At 36.2% G+C, this 19,088-nt stretch overlaps 1 protein-coding gene across 5 annotated transcripts in view; it reads right to left on the reverse strand.

The window, feature by feature from the left end:
- Positions 1-19,088, reverse strand: part of bnc2 (basonuclin zinc finger protein 2) — a 235,512-nt gene that overhangs the window by 11,492 nt on the left and 204,932 nt on the right. For all 5 annotated transcript variants that reach the window (XM_067441602.1, XM_067441601.1, XM_067441603.1 and 2 more), the window contains exon 5: positions 176-2,478. In XM_067441602.1, coding sequence (XP_067297703.1) covers positions 176-2,478 — 2,303 coding nt within the window. The remainder of the gene's footprint in view (positions 1-175; positions 2,479-19,088) is intronic.

The raw sequence follows: 19,088 nt of genomic DNA on the forward strand, positions 1-19,088 counted from the left end.
TTTAAATGGACACACTTTGAAATAATAAACTTAAAAGTATAGTGATTTATAAATATATGATTGTTAAAAATATATAATTGTATCAAAACCACCTGTTTTATGTTTACCAGTAATCATATTTATATCAGCATACATCAGATTGATTTCAGTGGAATATTAAAGTGATTTGTCTCACCTATCTCTGCTCCGTCGGGAGGGGAAAGCAGCGTTGCATCCAGCCACAGTACACACATGCATCTCTTTTAGGTGCACATTCTTGTAATGTAGTTTAACACTGTATGAACTTTTAAAGCTCTTTTTGCAGACGTAGCAGATCTTGGGATCAGGACTAGAGCAGAGATCACCCTCAGGGGACTGGGAGTGGAACTTCGGTGGGCTTGTTCCGTAGCTCATAGAAGAGATGAAACTTTCATGTAAGGCCGCCATGCTGGCGGCAGCGGCAGCGGCAGCTGCCATACCCCCATTGTAAAGGCTATATTGACCCATGCAAAACATGTCATAAGTAGGATCGTTGATCTCTTCCTTGATTTTGATAACAGGCTGGTGTTGGGAAGGGGAATGCCTATGTTTCTCCAAATCTTTCTGGAGGTGTCCCTCATCTTCTACCCCTTGATGGTTCTTATCCAGGTTTCTCTCTAGGCCAGGATGATGTTCGTCAGTGTCCATCAGCTCATCACGGTACAGCATCTTGGATTCAGATGTCTCTGACTCATTTTCAAAGTCACGCTCATGATCTTGGTCCTCAGAGGTAAAACTGTCCATACAACGCAGATCGCCATGACTTCTACCCCCATGACCCCCACTGCATTCTTCTTGATCATGATGGAGCATGCCTCTAAGGGCTAGACTTGGACTCATTTCATCGTGTGATGGAGACTGATGTCCGCTACCCCCACAATGATGACTGCTGCTGCTGTTATTGTTGTTGTTGCAGTTGCCATTGACATTGTTATGAATGTTGGGTGGCTGATGGTGGTGATGGTGACAACTATCGTCATCATCGTCATCTTTGTCATCATAATCATCTGCCACATCTATCACTTCTTTCTCTATTTTTACTGGCATACTGGATTTGCGAGGCTTCTTTTTAGGCATAGGGTCGTGAGTCATGGAATCTTGGGTACTGGGAGTTGTGGGTAGGTGATGAGAATATGTTGACGTTTCAGATACATCCATGTTGTGGGAGCTAGCAGCTAATATCTGTTGCTGGTCCGTCAAAGATGTGCTATTGATTGTGGAAGGCAAAATTGGACTGGTGGGCAGCGAGACTGGGGGACTAACAAGATCAGCAGGAGAGAGCAGTGTGCGATAAAAGGGTGGCACAGGTTGCACTGGCTGCACAGACTTCAAGGAAGGGAAGACAAGAGGGCTCTGCAGAGGTGACTGTATCATGGGGTCAAGAGGAGGGGTGGCAAAGCTTAGTGGTGGCCGCCCTGGGCTAGTTATATTGAAGCCACTTTTGGCACTTGATATGACAGGTGTGGCAGTTCCAGAACTGGAGCGAATGAGGTCCTTGTCCCGGTTGTTTCTCAGCATAGGCATATGTAGACGAGGATTGGGATTAGCACTATGGCGGTTACGACTTCGTAATGAGCTGAAGACCATATTACAGCCTTCAATAGTACAACGATGCTTAATCTTCAGATGCACAGCATTGTAGTGGATCTTTAGAGTGCCCTTATCATAGAAAGTCTTGCCACAGGAGTTGCAACATACACGACCCTTACGTGAGGTTGCACCCATACGACGCATACGGTGCATTTTGGAAGAGAAAGAAGAGTGTGTAATGGTTTTTGATTGTTCATTCTTTTCAAAATGGTGATGGATCTGGTGGTTGTTTAGAGTGCTTGACTGCTGCTGTTGCTGCCCCTGCGGTTGCTGTGTTGGTGTATGTGGTTGCTGGGAATGCTGTGTAGATGGTGTTGGAGAGATGGGTGAAGCACTGTTGGGTTCTGTCTTGGGTTCAATGGCATTAGGTAAGGTCCCCATTGCTCCTCGACTTGGGCTCTGACCACTACGAAACGGTGAGAGGGATACTTCAGATTCACTGGTCTCCACCTGCTCACTCTGATTGGGTAGATTTGGCTCTCGCATTCTGAGACCTGATTGCTCAATGGCCAGTCCATTTGGTGGCAGCCCTAACATGGGAGCTGACACTGGGTTGATGTACTGGAAGGGTAGCAAGAAGGCCAGACTGTTTGGGATATTTTCAAAATGGTGAATGCTAGAGGGGCTGTTGTTTTCTAGGTGTGACAGAAGGCCAGGACTACGTGTGCGATTGTTGCTTTCAATAAAAGTTCTGATGCCAGAGTCAGTCTTTGATGAGGGCACTGTAATTGCCTGGCCCTCCTTTTCCTGGATAGCCATCAATTCCACAATAGACTTGGTTTCACCAAAGCGCAGAAACTGTTGCAGAGTGATGATCTCCTCTTCCCGGGACATTATAGTCCACCGGTCCAGAACCTTGCCTGCAGCATCCTAGAGGCCATAGCAGAGAAAAGATTAAAAAAAAAAAAAAAAAATCTGCATATTATCTGAGAAGATAGAGGTGATGGGGATGGTAAGAATAAGGGAATATCACCCCAAAGAGCACATGAAGCAATACATAAAGACATAATATTTTTCTCAAATGACATCTAGGTCTCTCTACAGTTTGTATTTTATTTATTTAAACACCCATGCAAATGTAGACATTAGCAGTCTTCAGACAACAAATAGAAGCCACCAGTGTTAATTTATAAGAGAGTCCCTATGAAACTGCAGACAAGAGATCAATCAATTTAGTGTGAAACAATGAAAAAAGCTTGCTGCCTCTCCCACAATTATCCTCTGATTATTGATGTGAACAGACAGTAAAGAACTTAAGGGATTCAATTAAGGGAGTAATAATAAAATTATTATTATTATTATTATTATTATTATTATTATTATTATTATTATTATTATTATTATTATTATTATTATTATATATCTCTGCTTTTAATATTGTGGATTAAAAATGTAGTTTGAAAATTAACTTAAAAAATTTGTCCATATACAGTCCATATATAGTCCATATATATATAGTATAGCTGCAATGGTGGACATGAAAAACAAACAGCTCATGTTTATTTAACCATGTCTTAGAAGAAGCCTTGGAGGTGACAGCAGTTTTGCATTGCATTTATTAAGCAGGATGGAGATCCGTATTAACTGAATATATGTTCATTGGAATTTAGAGGATGCATGTCTCAAACTAGATTAAATATTAATGAAGTCATACTTTCTCAAGAAGATTGTCAACTAAAAATATGTTTAGCTTTCAGTTTGCCTTCAGGCACACAAGCATGGAATGATATAGATCTAAACAAATCTAAAACGGACCTTGTTTTTTTATTTTATTTTATTTTATTTTATTTTATTTTATTTTATTTTATTTTATTTTATTTTATTTTATTTTATTTTATTTTATTTTATTTTATTATTTTTTTATATTTTATTTTTGGGATGTGGGAATTTTCCATCTTGAGAGAGCAGTATTGCTCCAGGAGGAGAAATAAGCACCACTTCCAAGGAGTTTGTTCTTCGGCCAGCGTTCTAAGTAATGGTATTATTAACCACTGAAAAATAAAACAGTTTGAGCTTTGCACACTTGCCCACTGCCAGACTCTGAGACATGGCAAGCGATTCTGGGAATGGAATCTTGGCAGCATCTTTTAGTGTTGTGGTCAGGCTTGTAACTTTGATACATAAAATATGTGAATTAGTTTTCTGTTCCCTCTTTCTCGTACCTGCATTATTTGACTCTGAAGTATGTCTCCTTACATTACGTTACTGTAGTTCCTAAACCCCACTTAAGTTTGAAAACTGAACATCAACTTTTATATATTTCTTTATCACTGGTATCGTCTTCATGTGACTAAGCAGGCTTTTTAAGTCATGTAAATTAACAGGCATAACCTTTCATGTACTCTAAACTGTCTATAAAAATTCATTGACATTTGCCACGGGCTGTAATGCCAAAAGTGTGCCACTCTGCCCTTGCTACCATGCAACTTTATAAACGGCACTTTCAGTTTAAGGGGAGAGAAATTGTGTTTGCTCTTCACATATATGATCCAGTTTTCCATTGACACAGAATAAGGCAACATCAAGGGAGCAATGGCTGTTCTGATGACAATTAGAGATGACACAAGGCAAGGCTTTGTCTGCCCCAGCCTGCTAGGATCTATGAATGATAAATGGTTACTCTGGATTTTAAGAGCTGTAAAAATCAACAGCACAAAGCACAAAGGGCCTTTAAGGCACAGACAGAGAATAAATGTTTAAAGAGAGTAAGAGAGTTAGAGAATGAGAGAAAGTGAAGAAAAAAGAAGATAGTAAGAGAAAATGAGAGGTGGGAATACAGAATGGTTTCACAACAGCATGGCCTCAAAAATTTAAGCAAGATAAATTCTTTGGAGACAGCACATCAATAGTCACTGGGGTATTTGTTGTTAAATATACATTAAAAACATTTTACACTTTCATTCCATGTTTGAGTATAGCCTGGAGGTAAGACTTTAAATTTCAGCCTCAACCATATTATTTTATATGGCATAGGGGTTTGAACTCCTGTATTTCAATTTGATGTAAGTAAAGGGGGAAAAGTAAATAACAAAGTGAATTTTTAAATAGTAACTAAAAGATGTACTAAAATTATTTAAAAATAAATACTGTGGAATGGTTGAGCAATTCTCTTATTCTGTTCTTTCTGGGTATTTTCTTACTTCTGGACATTTATTATCTTCTGTCTTTACACTAAAACAAAACAAAACAAAACAAAAACTGGCTGATCTCAATCACCTAGCACAGGCTTATAATATGTGTTTTGCCTGTGCACACAGGCACCCTATTTTCAGTGCAGTGTGTGCTATTAGACTTGGAGTGGGGAGATTTAATGCTCTACATTTTCATCTTTGAAAAAAAGTCTTCATAAAGATGTATGGTATGGTTAATTAGGTGAATTTGGTAATTTGCAATTTTCCTTATTCGACGTCAATGAACATACAATGGGTTTTCTTTCCTATTTTATTTATTTATTTATTTATCTATCTATTTGTTTGTTTGTTTGTTTGTTTGTTTGTTTGTTTATTTGTGTATTTATTTATTTATTTACATTTTGTATAAACTATCTCACAATAAATGGGTCAAGTAGTGCCATTTGTAAGTTATGCAAGGAATGAATTTTGACTTGAGGGTTTGACCTAGCTCAAAAATGTTAGTAAATCTGGAACTCAGACTCGATTCCCCCGGTTTCACAGACAAGGCTTAAGCTAGTCCCAGACTAAAATGCATGATTGAGCTGGTTTAACTGACAGCAACTTGCATCGACATATCTTCAAATATGTCTCAATACAAGACTCTCTAGATGCACACCACTAATGTGTTTTTGTTTGTTTGTTTGTTTGTTTGTTTGTTTCTCTGGGGCATATTTATAAAAGCTACTTAAATTCTCTAATTGAACTAAGTCTAAAGCCTGTCTGTGAAACTATGTCTATTGCAAATATGTCACATGTAATGCGTATCTAGTATGTATAATACAGATACAAATACATATATGTTATGTGTATTATTATACATGTCAGACATGTCAAAATATTTATTATACATACATAAGTAAATATAAATTATAAAAACATATATTATATTGGATATATTTATGTCAATATATGGCATGTTTCCCTAATATATATCGTGCATTTATGTTTTTAGTCTATAATAAGCATATTAGGATATTTCATATAAAAGACAAATGTCAAAATATGTATTACACATACATAAACATCTACATGTATATTTATATCGGATATGTTTACATATTGAATCGTTTAATATATGTGTTTGCTTTATATGAGCATATTCCATATATTGATATTCATATATACATACAGTATATTGCATTTTGTATGGGTGGACAGCCATTGTGAGTACATTTTCAGCCATCTTTGCAGGAATGCAATATGAGAAGGTACAAAGGAACATTCATCTTTAGCTAATAGTATATAGCAGGCACAACAATTCCGGTATATCTATATGGGTACAATATGCGTCACATCACAATATGCATCATCATTTTCAAATACCTCCGTTTTTTACAGTCCACGCTACAATGTGAAAACAGCTTTTTAAGGTTTATCCACTTAGGAGAGCACTTGTAAAAACTTTGTCCCAAAGTGGACGTACAGACAAAATGAAGAGAAAAATAAATGAAAACGTATTAGTGTGGACAAGGCCTAAAATGGACTATGAAAACACACCCACCTACATTTCCAGAGACATCTAGATCCAAGTTAGCCAAAGCTAAAGCCTCACTCAAACACAGAAAAACTCAAGATTGGATGAAAAGAGGTCTGTTGATTAGATTTCTGCTTGGAGAAAACCATGTGCTTTTAGTTAGATTTAGGAACCTTTCATTATTGTGATTGCGTTTTCCCATACCTATATCCTTTTGAGTATTCAATTCATGATTCATGAAATATTATACTGGATTAAAACTAAAACTAAAGGCAGTGAAGAGGCTACATTTAGATTTGACCGGTACAATAAATATTAGTATGTGTGCCCACAAATCAGCTTCAGGTCCTTAGCCAACTCCCCTGCATTAGTCAGGTAACAAACCTGCCATTAGAAGCACTTTTACACCAAGGCACTCATCTCCCAATTAGCTTAATGTGGCTTCTATCTATGCATTCTGCAGATTTGCCATACTCAAATGAAATCTCATTAGAACCGTCCCCCACGCCCCCCAACGCTGTGATGGATTACACTGTCATTACACATCCCTGACTCCTTTACATAATGTGGCTGAACACTGTTTGTGAGGTTAAAGACAATTAGTTAATAATTATACCGTTAAGTCACAGGTCTCATCTATCCATGGTGCAGTCGGCAAATGCTGCAAATGTGTCAACTGTGACGGCTGTATTTATCTCACTGCTTCTGGTGTCACTTACTGCAACCCAATAATGATGCAGGAGGCTTGAGCTTTGTAAATGGGCTCTGAGGACAGGCACAAGATGGCCAAATATCCATGCCAATGTTATCAGCATAAAAAATAAATAAATAAATCAGTCAGTTATGCATTTATCATATTAACGTACCCCCAGTCTTGTGTTACAAGCTAAAAATTATGCCACTGAATACAGTCCTTTTAGCAATCACCACTTATCATAGTCATGGGATCATTAAGCTCTAAGAAATATATTCTAGAGTAAGCACAGAGTAAGAAAAGGTAAATGCATAGACTGGGCCCATGTGCAGCACACTTGCATTTGTTTGATACTAAGTTATTTGAATATTTGAATAAATAAAATATTAATCAAAAAAAAATCTTTATTCCATTTCATTTCTTTTTTAATGTTTTATTTTGATCAAAATATTCCAGTAACACATTTCAAACATTTGCTTCTTCCTATCTAATATAAAGCTGACATTTCTAAAACATCTAATTCACCATGGACAATTGGTCTGGGAACCACATTGATCCACTGACTCCCAGTGGACACAACAGGAATTCACTATTGATCAAGGGGTAGCTATCATATCCCAGAAAAAAAGAAAAGGAAAAAAAGAACCTTCCATCCCCTGTGTTCACTACTTCAAGGGAGGTTAAGCAGAGGTTTCCCTGTGATCTTAGAAGGTCTTGAACCCATGAATTGCTCAGTATTCTACTTTCTGACCTTTTTATTTTAAGCAATGAATAATTGAGTAGGGAAGTGGCAAAAAGGGGGGAAAGGCTCAGTCAAAGCCCAGTGCCTGGAGCCATGACATCAGAGGGATAGCTCATAAGAGTCTTGTATAACTCTCATTGGTCAAATAGTGTCTATAATGATTATCATAGAGCTCTCTATTCTTAGATGGTCAAATGTGGACATGCAATGTTAAAGTTTTTTTTTTTTTTTTTTAATTGCAAAACTAGTGTTAAGTTGTGCTAATATGTCTAAAAATGCCCAGTTTTAGGGAGGTGCATGTAACGCAGACATCCAAAAATACACATTGTTTATCTGAAATTGTGCTGAATGACACATGAAATAAATGTAGAATAAGATTTCCTGGCTAAACGATAATCATAAATGACTACTCGTGATTTCTGGAGGAAATTAGTATACACTGACCAAGCTGGAGGAAACCTTAATGTCCAAATAAGGTGTTGCCTATTATGCACACACACATGGCCCACTGTGAACATTCAATTTTTTTTTTTTTTTCTATAATTTGGAACAGAACTACTCTAATTGCATTGCCTAGCATTTTTCTCATTGCAGACAACAGACTAAAATACATCCAATGCAGACCAAAGTCATGATGATTTTTCCTGTTTAGACATTTTGATAAATGTAATTTAAAAAGTCTACCTCATACAACTGTGAAATAGTTTGAATTTGGTACTACATTCCATGTGTAGCAAAAAATCAAACAAAATAAAAAATACTGTATATCTGGAATGTGAACTTAAAAGAGAATATAAATGGGTACTTGTGGTTTTGTCATTCGGAAAAACCTAAAATTCAAAGTATTCGCATCATTGTCATTTTGACTGTAACACAAGTCACTGTGATGTGGAGCAACACTCAGGTGTAGAGGGACTGAGGGAAAAGAATGGAGGATTTATGTGATCTCCTTCTGTCAGGGAATAGAATGGATTTGCTGATCTGGGAAGCAGATGTTAGGTGGACATGGAGTTCTGTAGGGGGAACAGTGGGAGTGTGTGAGAAATGTCCCGTCTGAGGGTCTTTGGTGCAACTGTGTTTTTTAATTTATTTATTTATTTTTATTATTATATTACATCTTCTTTCTATCGCCCTAGTGATTGCTTGCCAATGCTTGAAAAAGGTGTGACATATGCTCACAATTTGCTTCTTGGCTGTCATGTCTTGTATCAGTGTGATACTGGGAGGTGTTTTACATTACTGTTATCATTTAGAGTAATGCTTACACCTCTTACTCAAAAGCTATTATATTGTTGTTATTAAAAAGAAGTCAAAGAGTAACCTTCAAAAGATTAGCTCAGCTGGAAGGAGATCAGATGAAAACATATGAGAGAAGATATGTATGTGTTCACCTAACTTCTTGCTTTAAACAAAATCTACGCCTCTTTGGTTGCAAGTCAAACAAAACATTTTTAAATCTTCTCTCTGATCCTAATTTGACTGTGAAGTAAGCCACATGTTTTACATTTTGTGAATTAATAATCTATAGCGCACCCCCCCCACACACACACACCTCATCTCTCTCTCTCTCTCTCTCTCTCTCTCTCTCTCTCTCTCTCTCTCTCTCTCTCTCTCTCTCTCTCTCTCTCTCTCTCTCTCTCTCTCTCTCTCTCTCTCTCTCTCTCACACACACACACACACACACACACACACACACATGGGGACATATGGGGACATTCCATAGGCGTAATGGTTTTTATACCGTACAAACCGTACTTTCTATCCCCTATCTGCCCCTACCCCTAAACCTACCCATCACAGGAAACATTTTGCATTTTTACTTTCTAAAAAAAAAATCATCCATGATTTGTAAGTATTTTGAAAAGTGGGGACATGGCTAATGTCCTTATATTTCATCCTCTCGTTGTAATACCTATGTCATACCCATGTCATTATACAGATTGGTGTCCTCATATGTCACAAAAACATGTCTGCCCCCCCCCCCCCCACACACACACACACACACACACACACACAGACTATTAGAAAGGTTATGTAGAAACTGGCGCTGCCACAGCACATGCAGGCGAAGAGAATAAGCTAATGGACTCTTTGCCTAATGTGATAAGAGCCATTATTGACATGCTGCCAGGAAGATGCAAGGCCATTAGCTCAGAGGTGGCTTTTTCCTTCCCTTGTCTGCTTCAGCAGCATCTCTTGAGCTATTCCTGTCCTCGGGCCTCTGGAGATATAGCTCACAGGCCCAGCAAACATAGCTGTGACTGTCACCAGCAGCATTATTTACTGCTGACACACATACAAACTCAATTGCATTTAAAGAATAAATGGAAGTAATGTGGATGGGCCAGGGGTTCAGCTAAACAGACCCATTAAACACCCCATCTAGGTGCATGTCAGTAATTTACCTAAGTATATCTCTGGAATGATGGATATTACCACCAGTGCGGTGTAGGTAGGCATCAAAAGAATAACAAGAAGTTATATTAGGGTTTAGGAAAGACATAGGTCTAGAAACAGGCCAGTCTATTGCTGCAGACAGTATTACACTGTAATTACTTCCAGTGAAAATAAACAACATTAACATCATGCATTGCTTCATCTAACTGTCTGTCTACAGTCAATGCCAGCCAGCACAGAAACACAGTTGTTCAAAACCTGTCCACTATCTGAACCACCAAACACTAAAGGCCTGTTCACACCAAGAATAATAACTATAGCTGTAAGATATAATATAGCATAATATAGTAAGCAGCAATTCAGGCCCAAACAGTGGAGGTACAACAAGTCAAATGTCACAGGGAAAAACAAGAGTGACAGCAAGATGCATAAGGTTGTGTATAGAAATGTCACATAGGCCTGCTATTTTATGCTCAGAATACTGAGTACCCAGAACATCTTGCGGTCTGAGGTTGTGCCATATGGTAGTCAAATCTGCAAGCTTCTAGTTGGATGCTCACTGCTTATCACAGTGCAAAATGTAGCTTTCAGTGTGAGAATTGTGAGCACAATGATAATTTTGGCTCAACATTGTTAACTCCACATTATCACATTATCATTATCCACAAAAAGGTGTATCAAAATCCTGTTATCATTTCTGAGCAGCTTAGTCCATTGATCATCTAGGACAATTTTGGTATTTAAAAATTGGGCAAAATCTGAAGGTGAAGTAGCAAAAAATTTAATATAGTACATTTCAAAATGGTGAATACTGCAATAGTCTTGAATCATGTCTACATGTTTTATTAATCTCTTCTCCTTGCCTTTGTTGATACTAGAATTCTAAATCCACATGTCATAAATTATAAATAAAAATAAATAAATAAATAAATAAATAAATTACTTAATAAAAATTAGCTAAATCAACACAGTTGCTATACATTTTATCCTAACTCTTTAGTCCATTTAAAATGTGTAATTGAAGTTTACGTAATTCATTTGTATTGGGACTACACAATTTATTTATTTATTTATTTATTTTTTGCGATAAATGAAACTGGGTGGTGGATTATTAGTTCCCAACATGTTTTGCATATTGTTGGATAATGAGAGTACATTTTTAATTAAAGGGATATTTCACTCAAAAAATTGAAATTGCTGTTAATTTACTCACCCTCGGGCTAAGATGTAAGCATCTTTTTTTGTTCAGTAGAAATATAAATAAGATTTTTAGCTGAAGCTGTGGTCCTTGGTGATTCATTTAATACAAATCAAAGTATATACAGGCAAAAAAATAAAATAATTTAATACCTGTGTCACCTGACAATACACTTATGTCTTATGAAGCGAAAAAAATGGCCTGTGTAAGAAACTGACAATTATTTACAGCATTATTACCTGTAATCTATTGCCTCTGCAATCAGGCCTGAGTGCGTTCAGTCTGGAGCGTAAGTTTACATCGCATAATGAAGTATAGTGTATGTGGGAACAAACTCAGACGATGCTGTGTTTGTTTAGAACAGAGAGGAAAGATCCAAGTGTTATATTGTTCACCAAGTAGTACTTAATTCTCCAGACTGCCATGAACATACTCAGGACTGTTTGCCTAGGCTGTTGGTTACTGATAATAATGTTGTAAATAATGTCCAGTTTCATGAACAGAAAGATCGTTTTACTTCATAAAACCTCAGTGAATCATGAGGAGCCACAGGTATTAATTTTGTTTCTCCTGTATATGTACTAAGTACTATGTTTTTAGGTAAAAATCTTCTTTACGGATTAAAATAAACAGCTACATCTTGACCTGACTTGTATGTGTTTTTGAGTAAAGTGTTCAGTAAAATGTGACATTTAAAAGATTTTCTGTTATGTTGAAATGTGTTATGATTAAGACAGTGGTGTTGCTGCATGTATTGAGACTATAATTTATGCTTTTTCACTCAATAAATAATCAATGTAATAATGCCACCGTTAATAACAATGAATTTCCTACTTGCGCTGTGGTACCTGCAAAAAGTATTTTAAGTGTAGGCCTGCATAAATATATTTAAAACTCTAACAGGTAATTTCCATTTCTCAAAATCATTTCTACATAATATAACTGAGCTGATATAACTAAACAACATTGACTGAGTTCAACTAAAATCATGTTTAAAATGATAAATTAATTTTGTGTAATTTTGCCTTATGAAAAATAAGTAGGGGAGACCGGGTATAGTTGTAAAACTGGAAGAGTTGTTATACACGGATCATGAATAAGATAAGAGTTATAGTTTCAGTTTTAAGTGCTGAAGAAAAAAAAACTAAATAAAAATTGTTGTTAATGTTCTCTGGTTAACTCATACATGTTTTGTGCATTCATGTGATCAAACATAAATGTAAGCAGGCACAACTGAATAAGTATGGCTTGGCTTGAATGAGTATGATTGAACATGGTTTTGATTGGACATAGCTTGATTGAGTATGATTGATGTGCAATTAATAAATTATTCCCACTGTAACATTTTTCATTTTAAATAATTGGTCACACCTAAAAGTGACTATTATGTGAAAACTCTATGTGAAAACTCCCAAACTTGTATAGTAGTAACTACATTTTCCTTAAACATAGCTATATAATCAAGGTGGGCAGACTTGTTTGTGTTAGAGGTCTGTTCTTAAAATAAAATACTGCTTTTCCAAAAATTAGCTGTTGAAGTTGTTCAGTGAGGACCCTCCTAAAACACACCTGCCACCCATATTGCATGAGAACTGACTTGCTTAAAAATATGGAATAACCTCTATAAGTAGGGTTTCTATTTATAAGTAGACCTTGCAACAATTTAACAAACCTGTCTGAGATTGATACCAGTCATCTAAAAATATACAGAGAAAACACTTTATTTGAAAAACTAAAATCTGAATGTTAATTGTACTGACATCCTACTTATATGTCACTTGCATAATAATTTGAAACAGTGTATATGTTTTTTTGTTTTGTTTTTCAGATGCACAGTGCAAATATAAATATACAGTGTTGTATGTATTGGCCTAAGCTACTGAAGCACCCTCTATAATTATTTGCACAGCACTCAGCTACCACATATTCAGTTTCTGTTGTCCCAGGGGCTTCTGGGATATGGAGTCACTGAAGCACACAGTCTTGCCTGACAATCAAAGTGAAAAGTCATGCCAAGGTGCATAAAGGGGAGTGCCCATATCCGGAGGGAGTTGACACACTACATCACTGAGCTGCAGCCACTGTACTCAAGAGCTATTAAGCACGAGTCATTCTCTCTACACCCCTCCCTTGTTTCCCTTTCAAGAATCCCTCTGGTCAAAGGCAGATACAAATGGCTGTTTGCTGTACAACTCCCACAACATGTTTGTATCAGCTGCTGCTTTCGCTAACAGCATGTAAAACAAAAAGAGACAGGCCACTCTTATTCACAAATGGTTCCAACCGAGATGGGAGGTTACAAAGTAAAGTCATAGGAGTGCCAGTAGAACATCATACTCCCTCCATATGTGTCCCTTTTTTCCACAATTATGTGTTTGTGTTTTTGTTTTTGTTTTTTTACTCTTCAGAACCAACAGCAGAGTCTGTGTACTGTGTACCATTCTCATTACTTTTTGTTTGGATATTGCATTTTTAATTCAGTAATTAAATATAGGTTCACAACATAACAGTAAAATAAATAAATGAATTAGATATGCACAATTTGTTTGTATACTCATAAAAAAAATAAAGCTAAAGATAAATTATTTCTCTCGTGAAGGTGTAGAGTATGGCCAAAGTCCAATAATGATGCATCCCTCCTGAATACAAACAATGCTGTTTGTCTGGACATATTTGCTGAAGATTGTGGACAAATGGGGTAAAATATTTAAAATCATTATAAAATAAAAATTGTCCATTTCAATTAATATTATTTTAATGGAATATTGCAATGTTTATTTTTAATGATTAATCTGTGTACCTCTTTTTTATTATTCATATGCCCTCATAATATTTAATCTAAATAACTTCCTCTCATTCTTTCAGCGACATCTCTTCTCTGATTATGTTTTTACTGGTGGACAAGACAACCTGTCACTAACATGAGATCGCAGCAATAGCAAACCACAGTGATCCAATGATCCAATCAATCCCCGATGGTCAAAATCAAATCCGGCTCTATATATTTTTTTCTTGTTCAAGAAGCCATTTCACTCAGATATACATAACATTATAGGGAAGAAAAGAATACCACATCTTCTGTTTCATGCTGACTTAAAGGACATGACCAAATGAAGAAGGCCTTGCTTGGTTAGCATTGCTGACTAATCTTGTAAAAAAGAAAAAAAAGAAAGAAAAAAGAAAAAAAAAACGTTCGGGGGTGTTCGGGGACATTCACACAGAACATGATTCTGCATCTGTGAGATGCAGCCCTTAGATTGGTTTGAAAAAAAGTGCAGCACAGAACACGAGGGTGTCAAGATGCACTTTTAAGATAAGCTGCAATGAAGTGTCATTTACCAATAAAAATTCCTTTTGTGTGCAAGCACACTTAGTAATATATTTATTTCTGCTTCTGAATAAGGGAGATAGCCAACAGAAATAGCCAAACAGAAAAATAACATTTTGAACATAAAAATAGGAAAGAATAAGAATAAGAATAAGAATAAGAATAAGAATAAGAATAAGAATAAGAATAAGAATAGTATTTTATATAGTATGATATTCTGTTATAGCTATATTGGCTATAACAGAATATTGGCTGAAACAGGTATGTAGTGTCTTGGGGATTTTAGTGCATTTTGGTGTCAAGCTGCATCTTAAAAAAAATCTGTGTGAGGAATTGGAAAAAAAAGTGTACTACTTGACTATAATACCTTAATGCAAAAAAACAAACAAAAAGTATTTTGGTCTGATTGCAAACTCTGAAACCACAGAAACACACTTTCTTTCTCCATGTCTTCCTCTCTCACAGGCTCATCATTTTTTCAAGAATAAATTCAAAGGGAATAGACAATCAGAAAGGGTAGAATGGGCATGCTGGAAGTCTTTTTAAAACATATATAGGAATACAGGAAAAAGCTAACTTGCTTTATTGGAACTTTGATTTATACTGGCCATGACAAAATTATTAGAGTCAAAATGAATGGCTATCAGGGGTTTTACTGTAAAGCACTGTTAGCCTTGCACTCATCTGATAAGGATGTCATCCATATGGCTGGAAGAGAGAAAGACAGTGTGATCATCAGGATGTCAGAGCTGCTAACTGTCACCAGCTGGTTTGAAGACTGAAAGCTCCCAGTCACAATAGAGGAGGTCTCTCTCTCACACCTTGCTTGTCTGTTAAGATAACAGTGCCTCTATGTCTCTGTGGCATTTTGAATCAGAGACATATTTCTCGCCTCTAATTAGTGTGCAAAGCTCCTTGGGGCAATCAGCGCAAGGTTAATTGGAGCCAGCCGGAAACACCCTGGCGAGAAGCAGTGTAGCGCTGTCTCTCATCATAGACTGTCACCCAAAGGGAGCTCCCCTGAGCACTGCACACGCACCAAAGCCCTTCCCTTATCTCTCATAATAAAAGATCAGAGAGAAACAGTCACTGCAACATACAACAGCACAGCTCTCTCTCTCTTTATCTCCCTCATCGTCCCTCCCTCTCTCATTTCCAGCTTCTCATCCTGTCACATGTGTGCAATATGTGAATGTGATAGCATGTTCTGCCCCCTGAAGAAATGCTGCCCAAGTCGGACATGCTGAAAACAGCTCAGCTCAGCTTTTTTTTTTTCTTCTTTTTTTTCTGGGCTTAGATACTATATTAGATGTATAATTTGGGAGAGAAAGAAAATTGTATCCACCTGGCAGCGCAGTATGCGTCCACCAGCCATCATATGAGGGACAAAGGCTGAACACCCTTTTTCCATTTTCACTGCTCTCTGTATTTATTTACTTTGTCTTTTTGTTGTTGTTGTTAATTATGATAAAGATGATATATCTCTATAATATGAAAGAAAGAAAGAAAGAAAGAAAGAAAGAAAGAAAGAAAGAAAGAAAGAAAGAAAGAAAGAAAGAAAGAAAGAAAGAAAGAAAGAAAGAAAGAAAGAAAGAAAGAAAGAAAGAAAGAAAGTTTTATTAGTAAATTAATAATTGATAAAACATTGTCTCTACACTGTTAGTGAGTATATACAAACAGTGTATAATCACAGTTATACAATATTTTATTGTTTTACTCAAATGGCAAAATAAGATCACTAAATTATACAGAACATTTGCATATGTATTTGTCAAAAATCTGAACTACAACCTGAATATGAAGCATATATTGGTTGTACTGTATATTTTTTATTAATGTATTAATAATGTAAAGGAGCAGTACTTATATATGATAATTAAACCCACAGAGTTGTTTTCTGGGCCTTGGATGTGTTTTGACATACCCTGACATTGTGCTTATTTCTTCTATTTACTAATATATTACATATAGAGAAATAAAATAAAATGAGTCTTAGGACACCTCAGAGATGTGAAGACTGACATTCTCTGACCTGAAATATATATTTTTATGATATTAAGAATGCTTCAAATGTGAACTTGCATTACCTCACATCACTGATGTTTGTGCGTGTCAGAAAGTGCACCACAGGAATCTATTTCCCATGACACTTGCATATAATGCATATATACAGCCCCAATCAGTGGGCTCGTTAAAGGGCTTTGCTGCTTTACAAAAGACATTCTAATAACATTTTTTTGTACCGGAGTAAATCCCCATAGCATTTAGGACTTAAGACTTCAATTGTCAAGTCAGGGGGGTAATGTATGATAGTGATTTTGCCTCTGTAGCTAATTACTAATTGGATAAACAAACAAACAAACCCGCTAATGGTTCGATTTAACTTTGTAAGTACATGTCAACTTAATCTTCTAACTCTAACCCTAATCCTAAAATAGCACTACTCTAATGAGATTCAGTTGACACATAGTTGCAAATTAAGGAAAGTTAGTTGCCATGTAATTCCAGAGTTGCTTATTGATATTAGAAGGATACTAAAGTATCGACCATCGAAATGAAGTGTTAACATTTGAGGGTTTGTATGATTATTTAAACTGATTATCTTGATTAATTTTATAAATGATATCTATTCAAAACTTCACAGAAACATATTGTGGTTGACCAGGACTGTAATCCAATTTAATTCTACTGGTTTGATGAAGATTGTACACAGAAAATTACAAACTTATAAACACTAACACACTGTTTAGTCCCAGAATAAAATTCATGTCTTAACTCATGTCTTAACTAGGTTTTAACTCATCTTAAAATATGTCAAACCAATAACATTTATTTATTTCAAAGGAAAGTTTGTAAAAGCTACTTAAATGCCTAATTGAACTAAATCGATCCTAGCTTAATTTAAACTTAATGTCTGCTTCAATTTTGTCATTTATTTTTTTATTTAGTACAATAAGATACAGACGTTGAAGCAAAAGATGAGCAAATTAGTAGGATCATTTTTATACTTCATTAGATGAGCTTTCTTACAGGGGCTAAACTGATTGTGTACACTAGGTCTGGATGAGGCATTAAGCCCTTATATCATACCAGATTTGTGTATTTATTTAGTCTCTGTCTATTTAAACTAAGCCTACGTCAATTGAGATGAGATGAACACATCTCTATATCTCATATCTCTAAAGAGGTCTTCTCTCTGCGATAGGATATGTGCAGTTATACAATCCTGATGAGAAGATCTATATGGTTTCATAATGTACACGTATGAGTTCAATTGACTGAATCAGGGGTATTGGCTTTAAGAGGGGTGCTTCTGGAGAGGAGAAAAAACAGAGTGATTAAACAGAGTAAGGAAAAGAGAGGCTGCAACATCTCTAGGTTCACGGACAGCCACTGCTTTAATCTCCAGTTTGTCAGATATGGAAACAGCGAGCTGTGAAGGACAGTAAATCCCTCCTTACATCACTATTATAGCTGAGATGAATGTTCTCACACACAAAATCAGAAACTAGTTTCTAAAAAGCAAGTTCAGCCACATGCACACAGATATGAGAGGCCCTCTACAGGCTGAACACAGCATTCACACACCCTTTCTGCACACTTTTGTATTGTTACTGAACTTATGGAATCATAATTTAGCCACTTGCATCCTATAATATATAAGTTTGTTCTTATTTAAATTCATTTGACTTTTTCATTATTTAATTGACATTTTTCATGGAATGTTGGCAGTAAGTACAAATCCTTAATATGCTTTCACATCTCAAGTCCTATTATTGAGGATCTGTTAACAGAAAACATTAGCATTTTCACACATTAACACATTTTCAAGGCACACGTCATGTTCTCACCGCTCACTTACTATCTGTGCTGCCTGACCCATGGCCCTGTCCTGACACGCGACTATGGTTTACCACTAATGAGCAGAGTGCCACTAGGGGCCAGGCAGTGGACATTTTTGCTTTAATCTCTAAATCATGTGAGGGGAAGTGCGTTCCTCAGAGGAGATGGCGCGCAGCCTGGCATAATGTCTCGAAGATCTTCTTGATAAGAGCAGCACATGCAGTTTCTAAATAAACAATCAAACGTGCTAATATTTTTATTTTCATTTGGCTTGCATGCACTGCACTCTGCAATTTGCACATTTAATTTAATCAACTATATTATTTAACTAATTATTTTGCTGGATTACACTTGCAATCTTGTTTTTATCACCTTAGAGAATGCTTTAAAGCTGTCTGTCCCCTTTTCATATCTAAGCCTATTTAACAACCTTTACTGAAGAGTTTGGAAAGAAAGCATGATGGAAGGTAATTTGAATAATCAATCGATTTTCTGAGAAAAATCTAAGCAGCAGAGCAGCAAGACTTCAGAAAAAAAAGGAAAAAAAATATTTGCATTTGCTCTCAATTTTATTTCACTTCTGTCTAGGAGAATCAATAAAAACAGTAATGAATTACGAATTTTTATTTTT

The sequence above is a fragment of the Pseudorasbora parva genome, chromosome 4, assembly GCF_024679245.1.
Source record: "Pseudorasbora parva isolate DD20220531a chromosome 4, ASM2467924v1, whole genome shotgun sequence".
NCBI classification, from domain to species: domain Eukaryota; kingdom Metazoa; phylum Chordata; class Actinopteri; order Cypriniformes; family Gobionidae; genus Pseudorasbora; species Pseudorasbora parva.